The sequence below is a fragment of the Nerophis lumbriciformis genome, linkage group LG05 (assembly GCF_033978685.3).
Source record: "Nerophis lumbriciformis linkage group LG05, RoL_Nlum_v2.1, whole genome shotgun sequence".
Lineage (NCBI taxonomy): Eukaryota > Metazoa > Chordata > Actinopteri > Syngnathiformes > Syngnathidae > Nerophis > Nerophis lumbriciformis.
In genome coordinates this window covers 41,902,562-41,927,166 of record NC_084552.2, presented here as the reverse complement: position 1 = coordinate 41,927,166, position 24,605 = coordinate 41,902,562, and the positions used below count along the sequence as shown (strand labels likewise).

Below are 24,605 nucleotides of genomic sequence, written 5' to 3'. Positions count from 1 at the left end.
ACCTCTCTGTGTGCAATTTTTACTTTCCACCTACCGTCTGAATGCAGTATAATAGTAGTATAATATTTAATATTTAAACAACACATTCAGAACATTCGTTCTCAGGACTGGACTGTGCACCTTATCTCCTTTTACACTGTTTTTCTTTTCTTTCCTTCCTATGTTTTGCATATTTGTAGACTGTCGCACTGATACTGGAGTTGCTTTTAATCTCATTGTACCTGCGTATAGTGACAACAAAAAGGCATTCTAATACACACAAAGATAAACACACATTCCCCTGCTGACCCGGAAAGAGTTGGTTACCATAGAAACATAAACGGTCTAGTCTGACAAACAAAAGCACACAGGTCGTGTGAGAAAAATAAAGAATACATTTCTTGCAATACCTTTTTCAACATTCTTGTCGTTCCAAATGCTTCGCATGCACATTAAAGCACACTTCAAATGTTCTTGATAAAGTGACGTCACCGTGTCAGTAGGTGCACTCGTGCTGCCCTCTCGTGGCAAAAAGTTGAAACTGCTGCCATTTTATCTTTTTTAAAAATGTTTTTCCATGACAAAATATGAGCTCTCTATTGAAACGTGGTATTTATTTTTATTTGATATCAATGCACAATTATATGCATGTGATATCATATATATTTACATACGTGACGTCACAGCGGCCACTGGCGGAACTAGACGCTCATTGAAGCTGGCGTTGACGCGGTAGAAACTTGGAGAAAGTCAACACAACAACAAGTGGTTTTGCGGGCAACCGCTGACTTTCGGCCTGAAGGACTGCTTGATAACTGTGGCGCTGTCGGCCGAAGAAGCCAGGCCGAGTGTCTTTGGGCTAAAGTGAACGTCGTGTGGAAGGTTCTGACTTGTCGCGACGTCGGTACCTACCGACACCGACACCGACCCGGAGACGAGACATGGCCGAGGCTCGGTCGGAGGAAGAGGAGGAAAACATGAGGAGGAATGCTGGAGAACGTGTGCTCCGACGCCAGTCCAACAGCGCCGAAGGTAAAAAGAATAAAGTGAATATATTTGTGCACCCAAAATGCTAACTTATAAGTATGCGAGTGCGGGCGAAACCGCTTTTCCTCCCCATGTTCGTCTTGTGTTGCTTTACTTGTTCTGTGTCTACACTTTGGTTGTTTTGAAGAACCTGACGCTCAAATATAAATATACAAATATGATCATAAATAAACAAAGTGCATCGCTCGAAACTAAACGACTGTCTGGTATACACCTGCGCCCCCAGCAGGCTCTGCTGGCAACAGCAGACAAGAACCTTCATAAAAGTCCTTCATTTCAGCTCTTGACTGACCATGGCTGTGTAGGACGGAGGAACATGCAGAACAATTAATAATGCTGCAATCACTAAAACGTGACAGAAGTTAAACAAATACATATACATGCGTTCATGTTTTTAAGAGCAGGCTTAAGAGCCATATTTTTTTATTTGGCTTTTACCTAATTATTTTATTGAAGGCATTTGTATTTTACTTTTTATCCTATTAATTATGCAATATTTTATTTAGTTGTATTAATTTCCAGTATGTATATATATATATATATATATATATATATATATATATATATATATATATATATATATATATATATTTTTTTTTTTTAAATTTTTTTTATTTTTTTATATTGTTTTCTATTAATCTTCATATTTCTTACTTGTATTCTTTATCTCTACACATGGTTCTTACTATTTTACAAGTTTTATTATTTTTTATTTTCCAACGTTCCTCAGATGAGCCATCTGCTTCAGGGATTATCGGCCGTGCTTGTGGGGTTGCTTTGTGTTAGCGTCCTGGTGGCCATGGTCTGATGACCTCCTGTGATAGTGTTTACTCGCATGTCTCCTCTGTACTCAACCATACAATCATTGGTCCATATAGTTGCATATGTGTGTATGTTGTGTGTGTGTTTGTGTTTGGTATCTGTGTCCGTGAGTACGTATGTGACAATGGGGGATATGGGTCACCGGGGTATTGTTTTTAACTTTGTAAAGCACGTTGCGTTGCATTTCTTTTATGTATGAAAAGCGCTTTGTAAATAAAGCTTGATTTGATTTGAGCTTGATAAATAAAAATGTTACACATTTTGTTTTAAAACAACAAATCACAAACCCTTAAAGTTAAAGTACCACTGATAGTCACCCACACACTAGGTGTGGTGAAATTACCTTCTGCATTTGACCCATCCCCTTGTTCCACCCTCTGGGAAGTGAGGGGAGCAATGAGTAGCAGCGGTAACAGCGCTCGGGAATCATTTTGGTGATTTAACCCCCAATTCCAACCCTTGATGCTGAGTGCCAAGCAGGGAGGCAATGGATCCCATTTTTATAGTCTTTGGTATGATTCGGCTGGGGTTTGAACTCACGACTTACCGATCTCAGGACACTAACCACTAGGGCTGCGAATCTTTGGGTGTCCCACGATTCGATTCAATATCGATTCTTGGTGTCACGATTCGATTATAAATCGATTTTTTTCGATTCAACGCGATTCTCAATAGAAAAAGCATATTTTTCTGATTCATAACGATTCTCTATTCATTCAATACATAGGATTTCAGCAGGATCTACCCCAGTCTGCTGACATGCAAGCAGAGTAGTAGATTTTTGTAAAAAGTTTTTGTAATTGTAAAGGACAATGTTTTATCAACTGATTGCAATAATGTAAACACACAAATGTAAATCCAAGACAACAATATGTTGTCTGATATATTCATGCTTGCACACATTTTAAGTAGAACAAAACGTTTTAACGTCTGGCTGAATTTGACACTCAGTTACTACTCACTCAGTTACCAGAACAATAAAATACAGTATTACAACTCCTGTGACTGTAACATCAATAGAATACAATTGGTAGGCTCGGCTAGCTGTCAGTCTGTGACAGAACTTGCCCAAACACTACCATAAATTATACAATAATACTTTAACTGTTCATTACGAACTACTTCCTTGTGTAAAACAACAAAATAAATTATTCATAGATCAAATGAGCTTAGGCTAGCTGCCTTCATATTTCTGAGGACATGCCACTTCCAAAAATAAAATTACACAAATACTAGTTAGTTATGTCTCTTTTTTTCTTAACAAAACACAAAAGCAGTATAAAATGTCTGCTAGCTACTCTGCTAGCTTTAGTCACAGCTTCCCCCACTTTTAGCTTTGTCTCTCTGTAAAGTGAAGGTACCACATTGTCTGTAAAAACCGAGCGTGATGGGATGTCATACCGTGGCTCAATAGTTTTGATCATGAACCTGAAGCCTTCTCTCTCCACTGCGCTGTATGGTCGCAGGTCTTTTGCAATGAAACAAGCGATGGATCTGGTTATCTTCTTTGCCCGTTCAGAACTGGGTAGTCATTTTCTAAACTGGTGAAATGTGCGTTGATCAGCTGCCGGTTTTGTTAGTGGATGATCCTTTTCCTCTGATAACTCTGGGTGTTGTCTGTCCAAGTGAGCGCAGGGATTTGAAGTATTCCCAAAATACTTAACTTTAGCGTTGCAAAGTCTGCACATTGCATGAGTCATGTCAAGCCCTTTCTTGCCACGTTAAAATCCAAAGTATCTCCAAACGTTTGCTGTCAAAGTCCGCGGAGGCGGTTGTATTTCTTCTTTAGGCTGCTCGGTGTCTTTTTCTTCTACCTGCATTATAGCGGCAACACAACAACACTACACTCCCCTTTGTAGCTAGCTACCAGGTGGCCACGCTGCTTATTGCGCAATACCTACGGTAGCCCAGAAGGCACATACACATTTCCGGGAGCGGGGGAAGAAAATCGATTTTTGAAAAATGAGAATCGATACTGAATCGTACAACGTGAGAATGGCGATTTGAATTCTAATTGATTTTTTTCCCACACCCCTGCTAACCACAAGGCCACTGAGCAAAACAACTGCTTAAGACAATAGGCCTTTTCCCACCAAAAGTTCAGGAACTTGAGTTCCTGGATCTATAGGTTCCTGGAGAAGTGTGTGATTTGTGTTTCCACCGCATTTCACAGTTCAGGGTAGTTTATACAATTAAGGCTGATGACGTAAGGGTAGTACAGCTCCACTAATGGACATTGGAGTGTTACTTTCAAAGGCAAAATTAAAGTATTGCTAGAAACATAATTTTATATGGGACTTTATTGTATTATATGTATAGTACATGTTCCAAAAAGAAAAAAAGCATAAAACACCACCAGAATTAGAGATATTACAAGTCAAAGTGATGAAGCTTAGTGTTACGCTCATGACTTGGTGTAACTAAACATTACCCTATAAGATGAAGGCAATTGCATTTTATTGATATTTGAAATGTATTCAATGTTTATAAATGAATATTTAAATATACTAAATGTAAATAAGGGAATAAATATTCAAAATAAATCATTAAATTAAATCTAGTTTGGTTACGCCATCATGAGGGCAACACAAGGTTGTAAAAGTTTCAACTACAATTCTAAATAAGATGTCAAAAGCAAACTGAAATCAAATACACACAGCTTAAAGATTGATCAATACCTATTTAAATTTAGTAATACATAAATATGATGATTTATCAAAATATAAAATAAATATACCTGAACAGAACACCCATGATGGTTACATCAAAATGTAACGCTTTGAATCGCGTTTTTCCAAGTTTATGGGGCATTTTTGTGCTATTTCCAAGCATCTCCTTTTTATTATCCTTGATTTTAAATGGTCAAACGAATGCATATTATATATGCATGCCCCAGTAAACAAAAAAATGTCATATTTATTTTGATTGTTACATTTTGAAGTACATTTGTGCAGGTGGGTGCGAATGTACCCATTACCAGAGCTGTACACATGGAGGAATGGTTGAGTATATTTCTACACTGATACCATGTAAATAAACGGACAATATTAGCTCAGAGTTATTTTACTAAAAAGTAAGTAAATTAGATATAAAGCAATCATATACAAAAGGAGAATGTTTATAAAATAAAGTGTACCCAGTTGTTTGTAAAAAGTCAGGCTTTTGTCCGCAATGTCCAACAGTCAGAAAGTCGTCCCCTCAGTAAAAGATGAATTCATGAGGGTCGGGCAATTCATTTTGGTCCATTTCAGCTGTAAATAACAATCAATAAATTTTACATGTCAGTGTTTATCTCACGCCGACAACACGAAGAGCATTAGCATTCTGTTCACTCGGGTTGAGGCTAATAACTACACAAATGGAGTGTCACTGATTACTTGTACAACATGTGATAAATTAAATAGTTAGTAACTAATGTTATTTACATTTGTTCCACTCGTGTGCAGCCTACTTTCCCCCCCACAATTGTCAGAGTAGTAAGCAGCTGAGGTTGTTGCTTCGAGTCCAGCTTCACACTCCTCCGTAAATATTTTTAAACAAGTCCGCCCACTTCTCGTAGCTTCGTGTATGGAAATGAAGTTTGTAACAATAATAAACAACAATAAACTGCATATATTGTAGTTTAAAGACTACGGCTGAGTAAAAACACGGCAAGATAGTTCCACTGATCAGCGTTCTTCAGCACAAAGCATTCGTTCTGCACTTACAAAGCTCCTTTCGTTTTTTTTTCACTTTACAAGTTTATTATAATAGAAATATACAATAAATAAGAAATAAACAAGTAGCTGCGTATATTCCAATGGCCGTTGTGGGTTTGAAAGAGAAGTTTCAGCCCATCCCCGAAAAGGTTCCTGGTCGCTTTGGAAAGACCCACCTCGCTAGGAGGAACTCCGGAAGGTTCCTACAATAACTAAATCTACTTTTGGTGGAAACACAGGGGGAACTTTACCCCCGCAAAAATGTCTGTTTCTCAGCTGTGGCCTGTCTAGTTTTAATACAATTCTCCACCACATGTGGCAGTAATAACAATATCAAACAAACAGAATAAGTCTGGAGCTAAAGTCATAGAGAAGTTTCTTCTACGCAGGGGCGCCGCTAGGGATTTTGGCCCCCATGAAAAGAATCTTTACAGGGCCCCCAACACAGTGTCATTATTTTTTCTGTATTATAATTTCATCATCATTAGGGGCCTCTCTGGGCCCCCCTCCATCTTGGGCCCCTAGAATCCGTCTCCTTTACCCCCCCTTTTCGGCGCCCCTGCTTCTATGCAAAATATATGACTAAAATATTGAAGCTTTATGTTAATTTGTGCCTGAATTATCCATCCATCCATCCATTTTCTACCGCTTATTCCCTTTTGGGGTCGCGGGGGGCGCTGGAGCCTATCTCAGCTACAATCGGGCGGAAGGCAGGGTACACCCTGGACAAGTCGGTCCTGAGTAGTCTTGGGTTCAATCCCGGGCTCGGGATCTTTCTGTGTGGAGTTTGCATGTTCTCCCCGTGACTGCGTGGGTTCCCTCCGGGTACTCCGGCTTCCTCCCACTTCCAAAGACATGCACCTGGGGATAAGTTGATTGGCAACACTAAAAATTGACCCTAGTGTGTGGATGTGAGTGTGAATGTTGTCTGTCTATCTGTGTTGGCCCTGCGATGAGTTATCATTATTTATTATTAATTTAATTAGACTCAAATCAGTTTAGCACAGTGTAATTGTATGTACATTTATTTTTCATTAGTTTGAGTCCCTTCTTTTGCAGTATATTTGATTAATATTTTTACTTTTGTAATCAGCCTGATCTGAGCTTTGATAATATTTTTTGTAATTAACACATGCTGTCATATCATTTGACAAGGTTTATCCTGTTTATCCAATCCAATCCACTTTATTTGGAAAGCACATTTAAACAACAAAAATGTTTCCAAAGTGCTGCACAACAATATTAAAAACAATATTCAAATATTATCCTTAGCCCTACCAATGAGTGAATTAAAAAAAAATATATATATATATATATATAAAACCAATACAAAAACAATATAAACATAAATATGATTAAAACGATTTTAAAGGGTGAAACCAATTAAAACAATAAATAGAAATCAAAATTTAAAAACATAGAGGATCACACAACTCACGTAGTGTTAAAAGCCAGAGAATAAAAGTGGGTCTTAAGACGAGACTTAAAACACTCCACTGTGGGAGCAGTTAGAACATGGAGGGGCAGAGTGTTCCAGAGCTTAGGGCCGGCCACAGAGAAGGCCCTGTCTCCCCTGGTTTTAAGTCTGGTCTTGGGCACCACGAGCTGGAGCTGGCTCTCGGAACTCGGAGCGCGCGCAGGAGTGTAAATTTGGATGAGGTCCGAGATATAATGAGGTGCCAGTCCATGCAAATCTTTAAAAGCAAACAGCAAAATTTTAAAATAAATTCTAAAATGAACAGGGAGCCAGTGCAAAGTCTCAAGAATTGGGGTTGTATGCTTGTGTTTCCTGGCCCCTGTTAAAAGTGCCGCGTTCTGGACTAACTGCAACCGGGAGAGAGCATTTTGGTTAATGCCAGCATAAAGTGCATTGCAGTAGTCCAGGTGACTTGAAATAAAAGCATGTAGGACTTGTTCAAAAAGGTTAAAAGATAAAAACGGTTTACCTTTGCTAAAAGACGAAAATGATAAAAACAGGATTTTAAAACGCTATTGACTTGTTTGTCAAGTTTAAAATCACTGTCTATAGTGACGTCAAGGCTGGTGACTTTGGGACGCACATCATTTTGCAATGGTCACAAGTCAGTGAGGGCCGGACCAAAAACTAAAATTTCCGTTTTTCCCTCATTCATTATTAAAAAATTCTGGGCTAACCAAGCCTTGACGTCGCATAGACAGTTGAGAAGGGGTGTCAGGGGGCCGTGGCCTTTTGAAATCAACATATAAATTTGGCAGTCGTCTGCATAAAAGTGATAAGACACTCCATGCCTCTTAAAGGGGAACATTATCACAATTTCAGAAGGGTTAAAACCATTAAAAATCAGTTCCCAGTGGCTTATTTTATTTTTCGAAGTTTTTTTCACAATTTTACCCGTCACGCAATATCCCTATAAAAAGCTTCAAAGTGCCTGATTTTAACCATCGTTATATACACCCGTCCATTTTCCTGTGACGTCACATAGTGATGCCAATACAAACAAACATGGCGGATAGAACAGCAAGTTATAGCGACATTAGCTAGGTAGCGAAAACAAAATTGAAGAAGAAACTGAAGCTATTGAGCCATATCGGTTTGAACCGTATGCAAGCGAAACCGACGAAAACGACACGACAGCCAGCCACACGGGAGAAAGCAAGGACGAATTCGGCGATCGCCTTCTAACCAACGATTGGTATGTGCTTGTTTGGCATTAAAGGAAACTAACAACTATGAACTAGGTTTACACCACATGAAATACATTTGACAACAACATGCAGTTTGAGAGTGCAGACAGCCCATTTCAGGCGCGCTAAGAACATATATTTTTCCACGATTTCAGCATTTTAAATGTGCTGTTTTTGATTGAAGAAAATAAATGTTTTTAAGCTAAATTATTGGTAAACACAGTTTATGTATAATAATTTACGTAAAACCGCGAGTAATGAATAAAGTTTTCATCAATTAATATATTCTGTAGACATACCCTCATCCGCTCTCTTTTCCTGAAAGCTGATCTGTCCAGTTTTGGAGTTGATGTCAGCAGGCCAGGGAAGCTAGGGTCGATATTCTTCTCTTGATCATCTTCGGTGGCATAAGGGACGGTGTGAGCCAAGACATCCAGGGGGTTTAGCTCGCTCGTCTGCGGGAACAAACTGCCGCCATTGCTTGCCGTGCTACCGAGGTCCTTTGTCCCTGAATAGCTCACACACTCCGGCAGATTCAATGGGGGTCTGGCGGCAGATTTCTTTGACTTTATCGTTGGAAATGCATCTGCTCTGAGTGTTGCAGGATATCCACACATTCTTGCCATCTCTGTCGTAGCATAGCTTTCGTCGGTAAAGTGTGCGGAACAAACGACTGACCATTTCGTCGTCTTTCCCCACACCCTCGTATTTTGAACAAATTTCGTCCAATTTCTTGCCACTTTCGCATCTTTGGGCCACTGGTGCAACTTGAATCCGTCCCTGTTCGTGTTGTTACACCCTCCGACAACACACCGACGAGGCATGATGTCGGAAAACAGTCGAAAAAACGGAAAATAACAGAGCTGATTTGACTTGGTGTTTGTAATGTGTTTGAGAAAATGGCGGATTGCTTTCCGATGTGACGTCACGTTGTGATGTCATCGCTCCGAGAGCGAATAATAGAAAGGCGTTTAATTCGCCAAAATTCACCCATTTAGAGTTCGGAAATCGGTTAAAAAAATATATGGTCTTTTTTTCTGCAACATCAAGATATATTGACGCTTACATAGGTCTGGTGATAATGTTCCCCTTTAAAAATCTCTCCAAGAGGGAGGAGATATAGAGCAAACAGGAAGCAAGCTGTAAGTAGGTTAGATACGATTATTGAATACCATTAAAATCAACAGTAAAATTACTAATTCAGTTTTAATACCTTAGTGGGCCCTGTGCCCCTTTGTTGTGGAAATGTTGGGCACTGAGGTCAAAAATATTAAGAACCCTTGGATAAGAGATAGCTACAACTTTTTTGAGCAAAAGAGAGGTTAGCCAGGCTACCATATCAACAAGAAAAGAAGGGAAAAGTATTATTTTTTTTGTCTTTGTTAAACACTTGGCAGTACAATTATGTTGCTCTATAATACTGTAAAATCTTACGTCTTTAAAGACAGATATCTAAGGTCTCGTGCCCCTGGTAGCCTGCCTGGTAATTTCCGTTTAGTTCTGGAAACTTTCAGCATTTCTTTCATCCAATTGTTTTGGGGGTTTGTGTGTGTTTTTGTCTTTTTTTAATATATTTTTTTCGCATTCATTCAATTGCATAATAAACGAACAGAGTGAATCCCCTTGTTAGTCCTCCTCTACAATCTTTGTCTTAGTGTCCGGGTCTTAGTTGGCTGTCAGAGGGAATAGACTTCTTGGTTTATGTCCACATCATCTTATTATCCTGGTGAGAGGCATGATTTATAATAGGGCCGGACAATTAATCACATTTTAATTTCGATTTGATTATGGCTTCTCACGATTATGAAAATATAACATTCGAAAAAAGGAAAAAAAACGATTTATAAACTGTACACAATTTATTGCACCAATAAATGTAAGGATTTTTGCATTTAACTAACAAATATTTTATTAAATATTATTTTACACACTCTATGGTGGTAAAATAAGTGTGAAAGGTAAAAAACTGAATTAAAGAGAAAAGGAAAGACTGAATGTTATTGTTTTTCATATTGCTATTGTTATTTAAATGTATTGTTATTGCTATTATTTTTATTTGACTTGTTGTGGTTTATTTGTTACTAGTTTATATCCAGATTTTTAAAACTAAATTTAAAGTCAATCTTTGTCTTGGTGGGTGGAGACGAGACCGCTGGCTTATAGTTATTGTGTTGTGTTGTGTTTGCTCGGTACTCGTATTATCTTTTAACCTGCCCATTGTACAGCACTTTGGCTACCCCTGTGGTAAATTTTAAATGTGCTTTATAAATAAAGTTGATTTGATTTGATTTGATTTATAGCGTGCACAGGATGCATTAACAGAGAGCATTTGCTAGGGATTTTAAGCCCTGCAAGGTAACACACATTAAGAGGAAAAAAGATGACTGCAAAGCCAATATTCCCCGGTGTGGGAATATTTCAGCTTCAAATGAGTGAGCAAGATAAGACCATTAACACAGATGAATGAGGAAGTATGCCAAATTTGTCGGAACAAAAAAGATAATACAGCAAAACCACCCGACGCGGTTATTCCAGTTTTTGCGAACAGAGAACACTAAATTAGCTCTAGTGTGTGAATGTGAGCGTGAAGGTTGTCTATCTGTGTTGGCCCTGCGGTGAGGTGGCGACTTGTCCAGGGTGTACCCCGCCTTCTGCCGAATGCAGCTAGGACAGGCTCCAGCACCCCCGCGACCTCGAGACGGACAAGTGGTAGAACATGGATGGATGTCTACATCTTTAGGGTAGTAAAAAAGTTCTTGACACTCCATTTAGAGTGGTAAAAAATAGTAATACGAAATAAAAGTTGTTTGTATTTAAAAGGGTTACTTTCCTTTGTATTATTATACATATTTTTATGATTACATTAGTGCTAAATTTGGTCTCAAAGTGATGCTGATGATCAATTGTGGGACAATATATCGTTTAGCAAAATGTGTTATCGTCCCAGGCCTAGTACTCACCCAAGTATTACATTTGGACACAACACTTTTCTTGCGGTTGTAATTATTATTGACAGTTATAGCCAACGGTTCTGTCCTTTTTATATTATGGGGCGACTTGTCAAAGGTCTACATTTCTCTTAGTACCATTTTTTTTAGTACCATTACAACTGGAGAGTTTGAGTCATTGGATCGGCTGTCAGCTGAGCAGATGATTAACAACTAAGAGAGTTGATAAGAGACTATAGCAAGTCACCGCCTCGCTTCAAGTCCTCCAACCGACATGTGGGCATGCCGCCAATCCAGGGTCAAAGCTGACTCACGTGACATCTGGTCGACTGTCTTCCGGCAAGGTTCTATTTGACTCTTGGGGACTTTCTGTGTCACCATACTAGCCAGATTGTCGTCTTTTGCCCTGCAGCCGTGAGTCAGCGTTAGTTCAAAGACACTTCTGCTTGTCTTTGACTTAGCAGGTGTTCCAGCTATTTACAAGGCTTAATAAGGAGCATACCTGGTGTTGTTTTCTTAATAGGGCAGAGGTGTGCAAACATGTTTCTCCGAGGGCCACATATCTGTACAGGTTGCAGGCGGGCCACACTGTACATTACATTGTACATTAAAGGGGAACTGCACTTTTTTTGGAATTTTGCCTACCTTTCACAATACTTATGTAAGACAAGAACACATACATTTTTCTTTTTTAATGCATTCTAATTCGTAATTACACTGCAACACCGAGCTGACTCCTAGATTTGATGAAAAAAACAACTAAAAACTAATTTCCTCCCTTCACAATAATAGTGCAGTGTGCCACAGCCAATCTGACTGCACTAACAAAATAAAGGTTTTAAAAAGTACCTTGCACAAGCATAATGTACTTAAAGCACTTATTGATAAATTTACATGATTAATATGCCTTGCCTTCCGCCCGATTGTAGCTGAGATAGGCTCCAACACCCCCCGCAACCCCAAAAAGGACAAGCGGTAGAAAATTGATGGATGGAATATGCTTTGACGTAAAATACTGTGTTTAAAATAAGTGTAAGGATGTTTGCATTTAATTAACAAACGTTTTATACAATTTTATTTTACACACTCTACGGTGGTAAAATAATTGTAAATTAGAAGGAAAAACTGAATGTTATTGTTTTTTATATTGCAATTGTTATTTAAATGTACTGTTATTGCTATTATTTTATTTTAATTGTTGTGGTTTATTTGTTACTAGTTTATATCCAGGTTTTTAAAACAAAATTTAAAGTCAAGTTTTGGTGGTCCACAAAATACTCATGTTTTCAAATGAATGAATAATTAATAATTAATTGTTAATACAATATCAATCAAAAATAATCATGATAATTTGTTTTGCCATAATCATGCAGCCCTAATTTATAATCTAGAATTAACTTTCACCAGGTGAGAGACGGGAGAGCAGCACCCCCGCTGATGTCACTACAGCAGCATAAGCCATAGTTACCTCTCTCTGATCAATGCGCCCCTGAATGTAGGTACTTAATGTTAGCGCTTATAATAACAATATTGCTAATACTTGGTTAATATTCAGGTCACAAAATGTAAATACAATTTTTTTACAGGGTTTTATGGGCAGAATAGACACAATGACATCATGGCTCTGATTAGCTTTATTGTAAGCTGACTTGTATTTACGTTAAAGGAGTCATATGTAATAATGCGGCCAGAAATGGTACTGCAGTCACGGTCAAAATTCTGTAGTCCCCTCCATCTCGCCATGACTGAGGTTGCCAGATACGCAGCCGAATCCAGCTCGATTGACTGGGCTACTCCAAGGAACTTCAAACTTTCACTGCCTCTTACTAGGGGTTGAGGTGCTGCGACCATCATAGCTGAATAGACAAGCATTTTGTCAATAATAAATGTCTAACCAACACATTTTACACAGAATTAGGCTATTTTTTGGAAGAAGTACATCATGCCTGCGTACAATATCACAACAAATGGCAATCATATGGTTATTGTCAGTACTATCAGAAAACAAAGACTAAAACGAACTACAACCAACACTAGCAATGGTTGTACTGGTAAAAATAAGTAGAGCATGCTTAGCAGCCTAATGTACGCTCAAAACTAAAGAGGAGCCATTTTACCAAGGTATGGCTATAGGCTACACGAATGAGGAATTCTTTAATCATGTGATTTGGCTGTCTCCATACGTTTTCACATTGCCATGATGACAGCCGTGCTAATGTTGTTGAGAACAAAATAGGCACTGACACTACCCATATCCACATAGGTTTTATTTGTCGAAAATATATTTTGCACTGTCAGTTCGAATACACATGGACTTACAGGCTAACAGGCATATATTTCCCCCGCCTATATGTCGATGTGTCATTGACCGAGCTAGCATGCTAAGCATTACAGTAGGAGCTGAGCACCACCACACTAAGCATTTGTTGCACGAACATACTAGCTTTGTTAGACAAGATCATAGACTTTATTGGACAATATAGTTTACATACGAAAGGTCCATTTCCATTTATTACAAGTAATAAGAAAACGTAAATGCCTTACTTACCTATCAAGGAGGAAATTAGCAAGTTTGGTGTCAGATGAAAAAAATCTTCTCCGCCTTTAATCTTCTCCATTTTTCAAAGGTATCCCCGATACCAAATACTTGTTTTGTTCGTGGCTTTGTCATGAATAAGTTCAGAATCGTAACGACGCCTTTTAAATTTACTAAGGTCTGACATGTTTCGTAACTTTACCAGTGGCAGTAGCTAGACGAAGAGGGCGGTGCTTAACTGGCAACCTGGGTGTGACATACTCACTGACTTTCTAATTGGTCAAACGGTAGAGGGCGGGACCTTGAAATGAAAACAATAACAAGATTTCGGGGCTTCAAATCTAATTTTGAAATGAGCATATCCCGGCGGAACTACTATTATCAGTTATAGAGGTATGCGAAAAGAACATGATTTATAAATACCTTTTGACATATCAGGGCCATTTAATGATGACTTGATTATTATTACATATGGCTCCTTTAATTTATAAGTTAGAATGCATTGATAAAAAGATATGTATGTGTTCTTCTTGTCTCATATAAGAATTGTGAATTATAGACAAAATTCCCCTAAAAGTGCAGTTCCCCTTTAAAGATGCTAAAAACAATCGAGTGTAAGTCAATACATGCTAAGCTATCTGAGCAAAACATCCACATCCTAAACTATGCTTCTGCCACTGCTTCCTTCAAAAGCCGTCGTGAACCATACAGTGTTCCTCATCAGGAAATGCCTTGCAATTTTGCGCCGAAACTAAAGGGACGCTGTTTCCTTTTTCCAACTCAGTTAGCAACCATGACACTCGTCATCTATTTAGCTTGTTAGCTTCTTTGTCACTAGTGAATGATGCTGATTAAAGAATAAAAGAGAGTGTTATTGGAGCTGGAACTAATTGATCTGTTTCAATCTGTCACTTTTATTGCAAATGTTGATCGAATGGCGTTTGTGAAGGTGGGCTGTATGCTTTCTGAACGAGTGTACACGCAGAAAACCGTGTTTAAAAGCCGACCAATCACAGGATTTTTTTGCGAGCTACCAGGAGAAGATAGAAGGGTATGAGCGAGCTTTAGTAGTGGGTTAAGGATGTCAATAATAATGAATTACATTTATTGTTAGGATATGTCGAGGGCCAATAACAAAACAAAAACAAGCTGCAGGCTGTAAATGGCCCCTATATTGCACTTTGGACATCCTTGCCTGCCTTACTAGAATTGCTTTGTGCTCTTTGTGTCGACTCAGCACCACTGAACCATCTCAAACAGGCGATCTTGAGCCTCAAATGTGCACTTGGAGGGAGGGGTTACACTCCAGTGCTGCTGCAGCACATCTGGAAATGTTAAAGCGGGCGCGATGATGACTCGCCCGCCGCAGCCAATCACAGCACAGCTTCCTGTAGGAAAGTTTGCCAGCACTGTCTGGAGGACAGAGGTGGAAGGAAAGACACAAAGAAAATCTGTCAAGGTTTGTTTGAGCAGAAGACGGGCTGGGCTGCCTTGGACTAAAATATAATTTTGGAACGTGGAAGGTTTCTTAAGCAGACCTCCTGAGGATGGCCTGTGGATGATCAACAGCTAGTGACGTCATTGTTGATTAATCAGTTGATGCTTCCTGTCTCAGTCTCTATCTGTCCCCCGCAGGTCATCCTGACAGGAGGAAACCAGAAAATCGTCTGAGGTACAACACTTTACTGAAACTTTGCAATGCCTTTGTGTGTGTGTGTGTGTGTGTGTGTGTGTGTGTGTGTGTGTGTGTGTGTGTGTGTGTGTGTGTGTGTGTGTGTGTTAAAAGTCAACACAGGCTACGTGAGGTTGTTGTACAACAATATTTGGTGTGTTATTATGAATGCAATGTTAATAAGTGGCGGCAATGTTAGCAACACTTTCCTCATACCCGCTTTTGTCTTTTGTTGCGCTTCAAACTTTTGTCTATTCTGCAGTGTCTCTATCTCCCTCACCCCCTTTCTTTTGGCTCTGACACACTCCTGAAAGTATTTGTTCCGCCGGCTGGTCGGCATGGTAACGTGTCAGTGTGTGTTTATGGGGGAAAACAGTGAACTGGAGCATGTGTGAGTGTTGTTAGTGCACACATGGCTGTTGTGTATTGCGGTGCGTCACATCTGCCCACGCTTTCAATCGAATGAGACCAAGTTGGAAAGAAAAAAAGTACATAAATTTGACCTTTTCTAATCTGCTTAGCAACAGGTTTTTTTTTCTAGGCTTTCAGACCTCCCAAAACATCTTTAAATCTGTTTGATGACTTAGGCTGAAATCTTGGACTTAGCAAGCGTCTTTTTCTTCTTTCTCTGCAGTCAAGGTCCACTGTGGTCCCTGAAAGCAGCCCTCAGGAGAAGTGAGTCCTCCGCCTCTTTAACTAGCTTCTTTTCCAGCTCATGTATTCCGCCTGGTTCCGCCCGGGACTCGAACCTATGTTTGAGGCGAGTATGCAAGCTACCGAGCTAAGAGCCCAACCTATTAAAGCGGTAACCAGCACTGCTCTTAATGTTGTCAGGGAGTGAGGTTTACCAATATACACATGGCACTGGCTGGCCTCCGTTACACTCGCTCACATAAAGTACAATACTACTTCAATTTCCTTACGTCTAATTTTTTTTGTCGATGAATATGATTGCCAAAAGTATATCTTGAGCTTTGTACCCTGTCTCAGTTATCCTACGACCAAATGTTGTATAACAGTCAGTGGTCATTCACTCTGTCCAGCCCTGCAGCACTAGTCACTGGCCTAAGAATTCAGAGATGTCAGTATGAGATCCAGCGCGGTTTGTAAAGCTTTGTAAAGCTTTGGAAAGTAGCTACAATTGTGCTTAACAAACTAGTGTAACCGAGAGTCTTACATGGATGATTGCTGACGTCAAAACTTAATGCGAAGGAAGTTGGACAGCCATGAATTTGGAAATAATTTTATTGACATCCAGCTCAGTCTCACTTCCTAACAATCCAGCTCAAAGACAAACAACACATTCAGGCCTTCACAATAAGAGCGCTGCGCATTTCAACTTGACTATGTGCACCGAATATAGTAAAGGTCTCAGAAAAGTAGCTTACACTTGCCCGTTTACCCGCCTATCATTCTGCAGAATTGAGTGCTCAAACAAAGGATTTTGTTGTGTTATTAATACAGTAAAACCTTGATTTACGAACCCCTCATAATACACACTTTTGTTTATTTGCGAACCACAGATCGAACAGGAATAATCTTTGTTGTACGAACCTTGTTCAAGTGTACAAACCTTTACTAAAATATGGACTTTAGTCAAGGTTGGAACCCATTATTCATGTGTACATTGTTTCTTAGAGAGAAATTAGCTTCAATATACACACTTTTCTATTTACAAACCCTGTTCAAGAAGCAATTAATTTGTAAATCGAGATTGCACTCTACACTGCTACGTCACCGGTTGACTCTGTGTTTCTTTGGTAACACAATGACACCACAAGTCTCCGCTGTATTTTTTAAATACAGCTGCAAAAAAAACAAACAATAGGACCAAATAAAGTTGCAAGTGCCAGTATTTTGATTTAGAAAAGATGAGAAACAGTATTGAATTCAAGAAAGAACTTGTGGTAAAGTACAAAGGTGGCGTCTGTGTGTCTTGTTACATTGCTTCATCCCTATCCACTCATCACCGTCTTTCGCCAACACAAATCTTTTAATTAAGGTAACAGTGATTTTAAATGTTAATTTATCCAATTCATTTGTCATTTATATTTATTGTGCATTGTTTTCTGCATGTATAATTATTCTCTATAAAAAGTGTCTTTTGTGTTAACATTTTGGGTGTCTTTAACATATTAGTTGGATTTCTTATGGGAGAAGTGTTATCGTTTGATTCCGTTTTCAACAGATCTTTTGGAATGGATTAATAACAAAAACCGAGGTACCACAGGACTGGGGCACAAGTAAATTAGATAAGGCTGCATGCTTCTTAAATTTTTTTTTTTTTTTTTTAAATAAAAACGTTTTTCTTGCTTATAATTGAGATTGGAACAATTTTTTCACACATAGACCCGTGTCCAGGGAGTGCAGTGTGAGTCCTTGAGTATGATGGCAGCGTTTTTGTGATGCAGCTTGTTAAGTATAATAAAAAATGCCCTTAGCAGCCCTCGTCAAATGTCTTCATCCTTTGACAAATGAGGACTAAGGTCCTAATTCATTAAGGCTTTGTCTCAATTGCTGGGTTGCATATGACGTCACGTCTGTTTTTTCCTTTGCGGCTTAATTCACATGATGGTCAACCAGCTGGAGCGTAGTAAGAGTGAGTGTAGAGTTTGAGCAGAAAATGCCTTATTGCTGTTCGGTTTTTGGGTGTTCCAGTCGTTCTAATAGAGAGATAAGAAAGGGCTTTAATAGAGTCCAGAAATAATTGGTTCATGAATGTAATAAAGTCAGGGAAAAAACGAAAGTGTGTCGAAGGAAATGGCTGTTAAAAATATCACTTTCACCATCTTGTGGAATACAATTGAATCGGGGTGTGCATTTCTACCTTAAAGGTGCCATATGTAATAATTTCATGTCAAGTCATCATTAAATAGCCCTGATAGGTCAAAAGGCATTAATTTTAGATTAGATTAGATTTATTGGTCCCCTTGGGGAAATTCATTGTCACTGCCGTACATTTAAACACTAGACATTACACATCACACAAAAAAAATAACAAAAAGACATCATACATGACTAACACACATTTACAGGCTTGTCAGACAGGTCGGCCGGGCCTGCTGTTAAGGGCGGCTATAGCTGCAGGGATCAGGCTTTTCCTGAGGCGGGCCCTCCGGAATTTGATTGTTCTGTACCTGCGCCCTGATGGTAGTGGGATGATGTATTGGTGTAGTGGGTGAGTGATATCCTGAACTATTGTTGCAATCATGTTCTTTTCGAATAACTTTATAACTGATAACAGTAGTTCAGCCGGGATATGCTCATTTCAAAATTAGATTTACAGCCCCAAAAAATTGTTATTGTTTTTATTTCGACGCCCCGCTGTCCACCGTTTGACCAATTAAAAAGTCTGTGAGTGTGTCACATCCAGGTTGCCAGTTACGCACAGCCCTCTTCGTCGAGCTACTGCCACTGGTAAAGTTACTAAAATTGTCAGACCTTGCTCGTTTGCATTAAAACAGTTGTTTTTTTCTCACTACGACCGGGCGAAACCATCCTTGCCCAGGCACACTCTCCTGGTTTTTGGAGTAGAACTATTTGGGGTTTTGGCACCAACTGTTGAACTTGATCCGACCAATTTAAGTCTAGGAGCACGAACGGATGAAGCCTACTTGGATGAGCGGCGAAACGTCTTCCAAGACATACCGAGCAGTCCAGTTGCGAACGATTGAACGCCCTGAGATGACCTCTCGGTCATGTGATTGCAACCCATCAATGCTTTTGTATGGACTTTATTTGAGAAGTTTCCTGTTTCAATCAGCCACCAACAGGCCCACATCTTTGTCCGAGGCACCACGAGACAGCTTCCGTGACGGAGGCAGGAGGTAAGACGACGATAGACAGACGTTTACTTTGCCATCTTCTCGCCATCATATTTTGAAATTATTTTCATTTACTTCCTGATAAGGGGATCTAGCGCCAGACGACCAGAGATCACCATACTGTCAGTTGAACCGCTCCCTACCACTTCCTGGTTGCCTGGAGCATTCCCGCCGCCTCCTCCTCCAGCTGCACAAATCTGGGGTCCGACAATTCCGCCATCCGTTCAGGTAGCACAGCTTCCAAGATGCTGCACTGAGTCGCGTTGAACATCTGGTGTGCTTTATGCTTGTTCGATTTTGTTGTCTTTTTCCCGGCCCAGCCTCCGCCGTCCTATGACGAGGTGATCCGCGAGAAGACACAGGAGCAGGGTGTGCACACGTCTTCACCCTCCCCGCCTTTGACTCATCCAGCCTTTAGGAGCACCATCTCCACCCAGACGGACACCGGATCGTCTCCTCGCAGTCAGGAGTCTTTAGGTGAGACAGAGCTCATTTGTTTCAAAGCCTCCTTTATAACCTTCATATCCTGACTGAAGAGTGTTTTTGTCTTCAGCGGGTCGTGCCAAGCCGCCACGGCCGCCACTCCCCTGTGCTGTGTCTCAGGATGATGCTGGCTCACCTTTGACTCCGACTTCTGAAGGTGGCCGGCAGCTTCCCGCATTTGATGAAGCAGCGCCCAGTACCACTTCCCATATAAACGAAGTAGGTCACCCTAGGCCACGCCCCCGATCCAGGCGCTCTGTGCCCTCCGTCAGCAACGAGGTCAAGGTTCAGACTTTAGTCAAACTGCGCGAGGACGGTTTGGCCACGCTAGCCGCCCGTGCTAACGCTGACATCAGCAAAAAGGAAGTTATTCAGGGTAAGTACTTTCAAGAGCTGCTGGAGGCCTTCAGTGCTGACGACTGGGGCTTCCCTGAGGGGGCAGGTGACGACAGCGGCCTCAGCCAATCAGAGGAAGAGGAGGACATGGCGACCCTCAAGGCCAGGATCCAGGCATTTGAGCCGCAGGAGCAGCAGGGGGGGCATAATGATGAGAAGGTTGGCAAAAAGAAACCTGAACCAAGACCACGGCCTCGACTCCAAAGGCAACCTGCCAAAGTACTTCCTCCAACCATCGCCCCTAAACCCAAAAGCCTCTCACAAGTCCCCCGGGAACTTAACACTCTGACAACTGAAGCCGCGCTTGAGGAATTTAATGCCCAACCAGTACCAGAGTCCCTCCCACCTTCCCCTGCACCCATTCCAACCCCCAGGCTACCATCGACAAAACCACCCCCCTCCGCTAATGAGACTCCATCCACAGACAAGTCTCCGTCCAGACCCCCGGTCGCCCCTCGAACCATAGCTTCACCCAATGATAGAGCCCCCGTGGGTGGAAACGTGACCCCAACAAGGCCCCTGAGACCCTCCAAGCACATCAAGAGGGAGGCTCAGACAACAAGCACTATGCAGCTAACAGGTCAGTTATTCTGTGTCGTATACACTGACCCCCCCATTCCTCCTTAGACAAGCCTGCCTTATGTTTATAGCATTCAAAAAACACCACATTCATCTTTGACACCAACAGTGGCAAACTATCTGCCATTGTTTGCCAACACAAAAAAACCTACAATAAAGGCACATATCCATGTCACAGGGAGTGAGTCTTCCTCGCCGACAAAACGAGCAAAGCAACATGTTGCCTTCAGTGAGAAGAAGTAACACGTTAGCCTTCAACAATGTGTCTTTTCACAGTCAAAGTGCATTGTGGGTAATGTAAGCTGTGAGCACAATGCAGCTTTTCACGGACACAATGCAAACATGAGCGCTGCCAGTGAGAGTTTGTTCTGCAGCCTTAACATTGGCTGATTGTGAAGTCAGAAGAAGCCTCTTGTCGGCCACACACGGGTCACGTGACTGCTCAGCTGCTTGACTCCATAGAAACAACAGTGTTAACTGTCGCTGTATCTCAAATCGTTGATGTGCTTATTGTCTTTTTAGATACCACTACAGAACCCACTCTGGTCCTCTCCACAGCTCCAGCCCTTGGCAAAGCGCCGCCACTGGCCCCGACAAAGTTTGAAAGTATCTCCCAGCCTTCCCTACCTTCTCGGTAAGAGCCATATGTGGTGCTTTCTTCTGGTACAATTAGGTTCTCTTCCAAACAAAAGTCTTCCTCTCTACAGGCCTTCAAGTGTGAGGTCCCTCCCCGTCAGGCCATCGTCCATCAAATCTGTGCCCGCCCGACCGCCTCCTCCCACCAGCGTCTCGTGTGTCATCCAGCCTCCACAGATGCCATCCAATCAGGCGCAGTGTCAAAGGGCGTCAAAGAGAGGGCCGCCTCTGCCACCCCGCCCTCACCCTGGACACCCTGTCTTTACCAGCTACATGACAGCAACGCACTCACAGGATACAGATGACAAACATGAGTCCAAAGTGCTCCACTGTCAAACTGGCATGTCTCACAAACAGGACGTCCTCATTGTCTTGGACGACCCTTCGCAGCCGCAATGTTTCATGGACCTGCATGTAGTTCCCCCGCCCTCAAAACCCAGTTTGGAGGTTGTCAAACAGTCAGAGTTGCAAACTATACAGACACATCCAGAACCGCCTCCCACCAGGTGCCACGCCACAAACATCAACATGTGTCTCTTTAAGAAAACACTCCTTTTGTTGTCCACTTTTTGACATGTGTGTGTATATGTGTAGTGGACCTCGCTGCGTTGCCCTGTTCAACTTCGAGGGAATGCAAGATGATGAGCTCACCTTCTCCCAGGGTGACGTCATCGGTCTCTTGGAGCTCATAGGGACAGAGTGGGGGCGGGGCCACCTAGCCGGGCGTGTTGGACTCTTCCCGCTGAGCTTCACCCAAATCACACAGCCTCTCCCACCGGAGGGCACAGAAAAGGCATCATTGATCATGCGTGAGGTGGTGATAGGAAGTCCTGGTAAGCTTCCTGCTTCATGTTGTCACTTGAATTTGCATATTTACATGAAATAACACTGTTATTATTGTATCTTCAGCAGCTCCGCAGTCTCTAAAAGACGCACAGGTGAGTTTAAAGCTACAAGATGAAGTTTAACGGTACACATTATTCCTGCTAATCTGTGCTTGAATGCGTTGAGGTGGAGGAGTGGGCGGTGGCACTGTTTGATTTCCCCGCTCAGACCGCAGAGGATCTCTCCTTCCAAAAAGGGGCAATCATCCAGGTGACCGAGTATATCGACTCAAAGTGGAGGAGGGGCAGACTGGACGGTATGGAGGGACTTTATCCCGCCGCCTTTACCAAGGCCTGCCAAAGTATGACACACACACACACACACACACACACACACACACACACACAGATACAAATTTATGTGCATTACCCATCAAACATTTTTTTTCTGCTTCCAGCTCCGCCAGTTTCAGGGAGGGGCATGGCCACAGTTCTGTTTGGGTTCACAGCCAAGACAGAGGATGAGCTCACAGTGAAGGTAAGCTCATTTGTTTATTTCGCCGCACCGTTTTTTCTGGCGCTTCTTATTCTATTATTATCTTATTCTTTACATGTAGGTATTCTATTGGCACATTCCCAAAAATGTTTTATATTTTTTGTAATTACGACAATGACTACAACAATGAATTGGCAATTTACACAAGTTTCATCCATCCATCCATTTTCTACCGCTTGTTCCTTTCGGGATCACGGAGGGTGCTGCAGCCTATCTCAGCTGCATTCGGACGAAAGGCGGGGTACACCCTGGACAAGTCGCCACCTCATCACAGGGCCAACACAGATAGACAGACAACATTCACACTCACATTCACACACTAGGGACAATTTAGTGTTGCCAATCAACCTATCCCCAGGTACATGTTTTTTGGAGGTGGGAGGAAGCCGGAGTACCCGGAGGGAACCCACGCAGTCACAGGAAGTACATGCAAACTCCACACAGAAAGATCCCGAGCCCGGGATTGAACTCAGGTCCTTCATATTGTGAGGCACATGCACTAACCCCTGTACCACCGTGCTGCCCCACAAGTTTCATATTTCTCACATTTATTTACTAATTCAAAGTATTCCAACATGAAAAAAGTCCCACTTTTTTTTTAAGTCCACTTTATTCAAACTCAAATTATTTTTGAACTTTGATTGATACCATTGACACCAACACATTCGTTATACATTTTTTACCTCAGATGTTTCCCAGAATTCCAAATTTTTCGGCCAGTAAATGTGTCAATTGAAATAAAATGTTCCCATTTTCCCACTTTAACAAACACAAATTACCTTCAATCTTGAGAATTATTTCTACTTCCTTTTTTCTTAAAGCTTCCTATCAACAAAACATTAAGGCTAACAATGTTCCACACTTGCCCTTTAATTCCAAATTTTCCGTTCAGCATTTCAGTTCATCTTCCGCTTTGTATAATTTCTCATTTTGTTTTAAAAGCATCTGGATCATAAAACAAAACAACCCATGTTGGTCCTTCTTTAACTCTTGTGGTCCTCCTGCAGGCTGGTGACATCATCACACTGGTGGAGCCTGTGGACGAGCAATGGATTGTGGGAGTTGTGGGAAGTCAACGTGGAATGGTGCCCAAAAACTATGTTTGTCTTCTTTGATCAGCTAAAGTGGAACTAGTTGGGGTCATCCACATGTGAGTGAAGTCCACATATTTCTCTCCCTTTTGTTAAAACTAAAACACGCCTTCTTGAATCCATGACCCTGAGCTAAATGTTGTCCGCTGTCATGGTGACAACGAATTTTTAGGTGGAAGATCATGTTCTTGTTGGGGTCCAATGAGTGTCCAACAAGTTGATGTTTAGAATACACTTTGGTTTGTGGAAATTCAAGGGACTTTTCTGTGTGTCGTCATGTTAAGGCACGGTAGCCTGCGTTGTCAGGCCAACATGTAGTACACAAGGGGTCGCAATGTTAGTGTTAAGATGCTAAATGCACATTGCTCAAACAAACATTCCAGTTTTTAATCAGATTAAATGATGAAAAATGACTTTTAACTTGACTTTTATCATTTTCATTCTTGCCATGTTGAAACAAACACAGATATATTTCAAAAGGCACACTTCCCCCACTTGTGTTTAAAAAAATAAATAAAATAAAACTCCCACAACAGTGGCTTTAAAAAAAAATATCTCCACATTCACAGTTATTTTAGCCATTCAGAAACCTGAAAAAGCAACTTCAGCTGACTTGATTGGGTATTGTAACGTCTTTGTTCATCAATATACAAGGTGTGCCTGGAGATATAGTACACACATAAAAAATACATACATAATATGAAAAAAGTTCATTTTAATTAATAGTTACCTTAACTAACTAATCAAATAATTATTAAAAATATATAAAAATGAATACATTCAAATATTGTTTTTGTTATTTTATTATGTATTAAATAATTGTGTAATATACTGTATGCATTTTTGCGGA

At 40.9% G+C, this 24,605-nt stretch overlaps 1 protein-coding gene across 2 annotated transcripts; it reads left to right on the top strand.

The window, feature by feature from the left end:
* Nucleotides 1–682: 682 nt before the first annotated feature.
* On the top strand, nt 683–24,175 carry LOC133606388 (uncharacterized). 2 transcript variants are annotated; one of them, XM_061960262.2, is made up of 14 exons: nt 683–1,011; nt 15,330–15,366; nt 16,001–16,041; nt 19,130–19,193; nt 19,277–19,418; nt 19,511–19,667; nt 19,744–20,649; nt 21,171–21,282; nt 21,356–21,790; nt 21,879–22,117; nt 22,197–22,222; nt 22,296–22,470; nt 22,567–22,646; nt 23,672–24,175. In XM_061960262.2, the coding sequence occupies exons 1-14, from the start codon at nt 921–923 to the stop codon at nt 23,777–23,779; spliced, it is 2,613 nt and encodes an 870-aa protein (XP_061816246.2). In that variant the 5' UTR covers nt 683–920; the 3' UTR covers nt 23,780–24,175. The 2 variants fall into 2 exon arrangements, with proteins under 2 accessions (XP_061816246.2, XP_061816245.2); XM_061960261.2 differs by having other exon boundaries at nt 22,194–22,222.
* The last annotated feature ends 430 nt before the right edge of the window (nt 24,176–24,605 follow it).

What these genes read in the sequence shown, in the direction of transcription:
- LOC133606388 (XM_061960261.2), top strand. Translation starts at nt 921, where the DNA reads ATGGCCGAGGCTCGGTCGGAGGAAGAGGAGGAAAACATGAGGAGGAAT. An exon ending in AAACCAGAAAATCGTCTGAG is followed by an intron (nt 15,367 to 16,000) that starts GTACAACACTTT and finishes CTTTCTCTGCAG; the next exon opens with TCAAGGTCCACTGTGGTCCC. An exon ending in GGTGGTGATAGGAAGTCCTG is followed by an intron (nt 22,118 to 22,193) that starts GTAAGCTTCCTG and finishes TTGTATCTTCAG; the next exon opens with CAGCTCCGCAGTCTCTAAAA.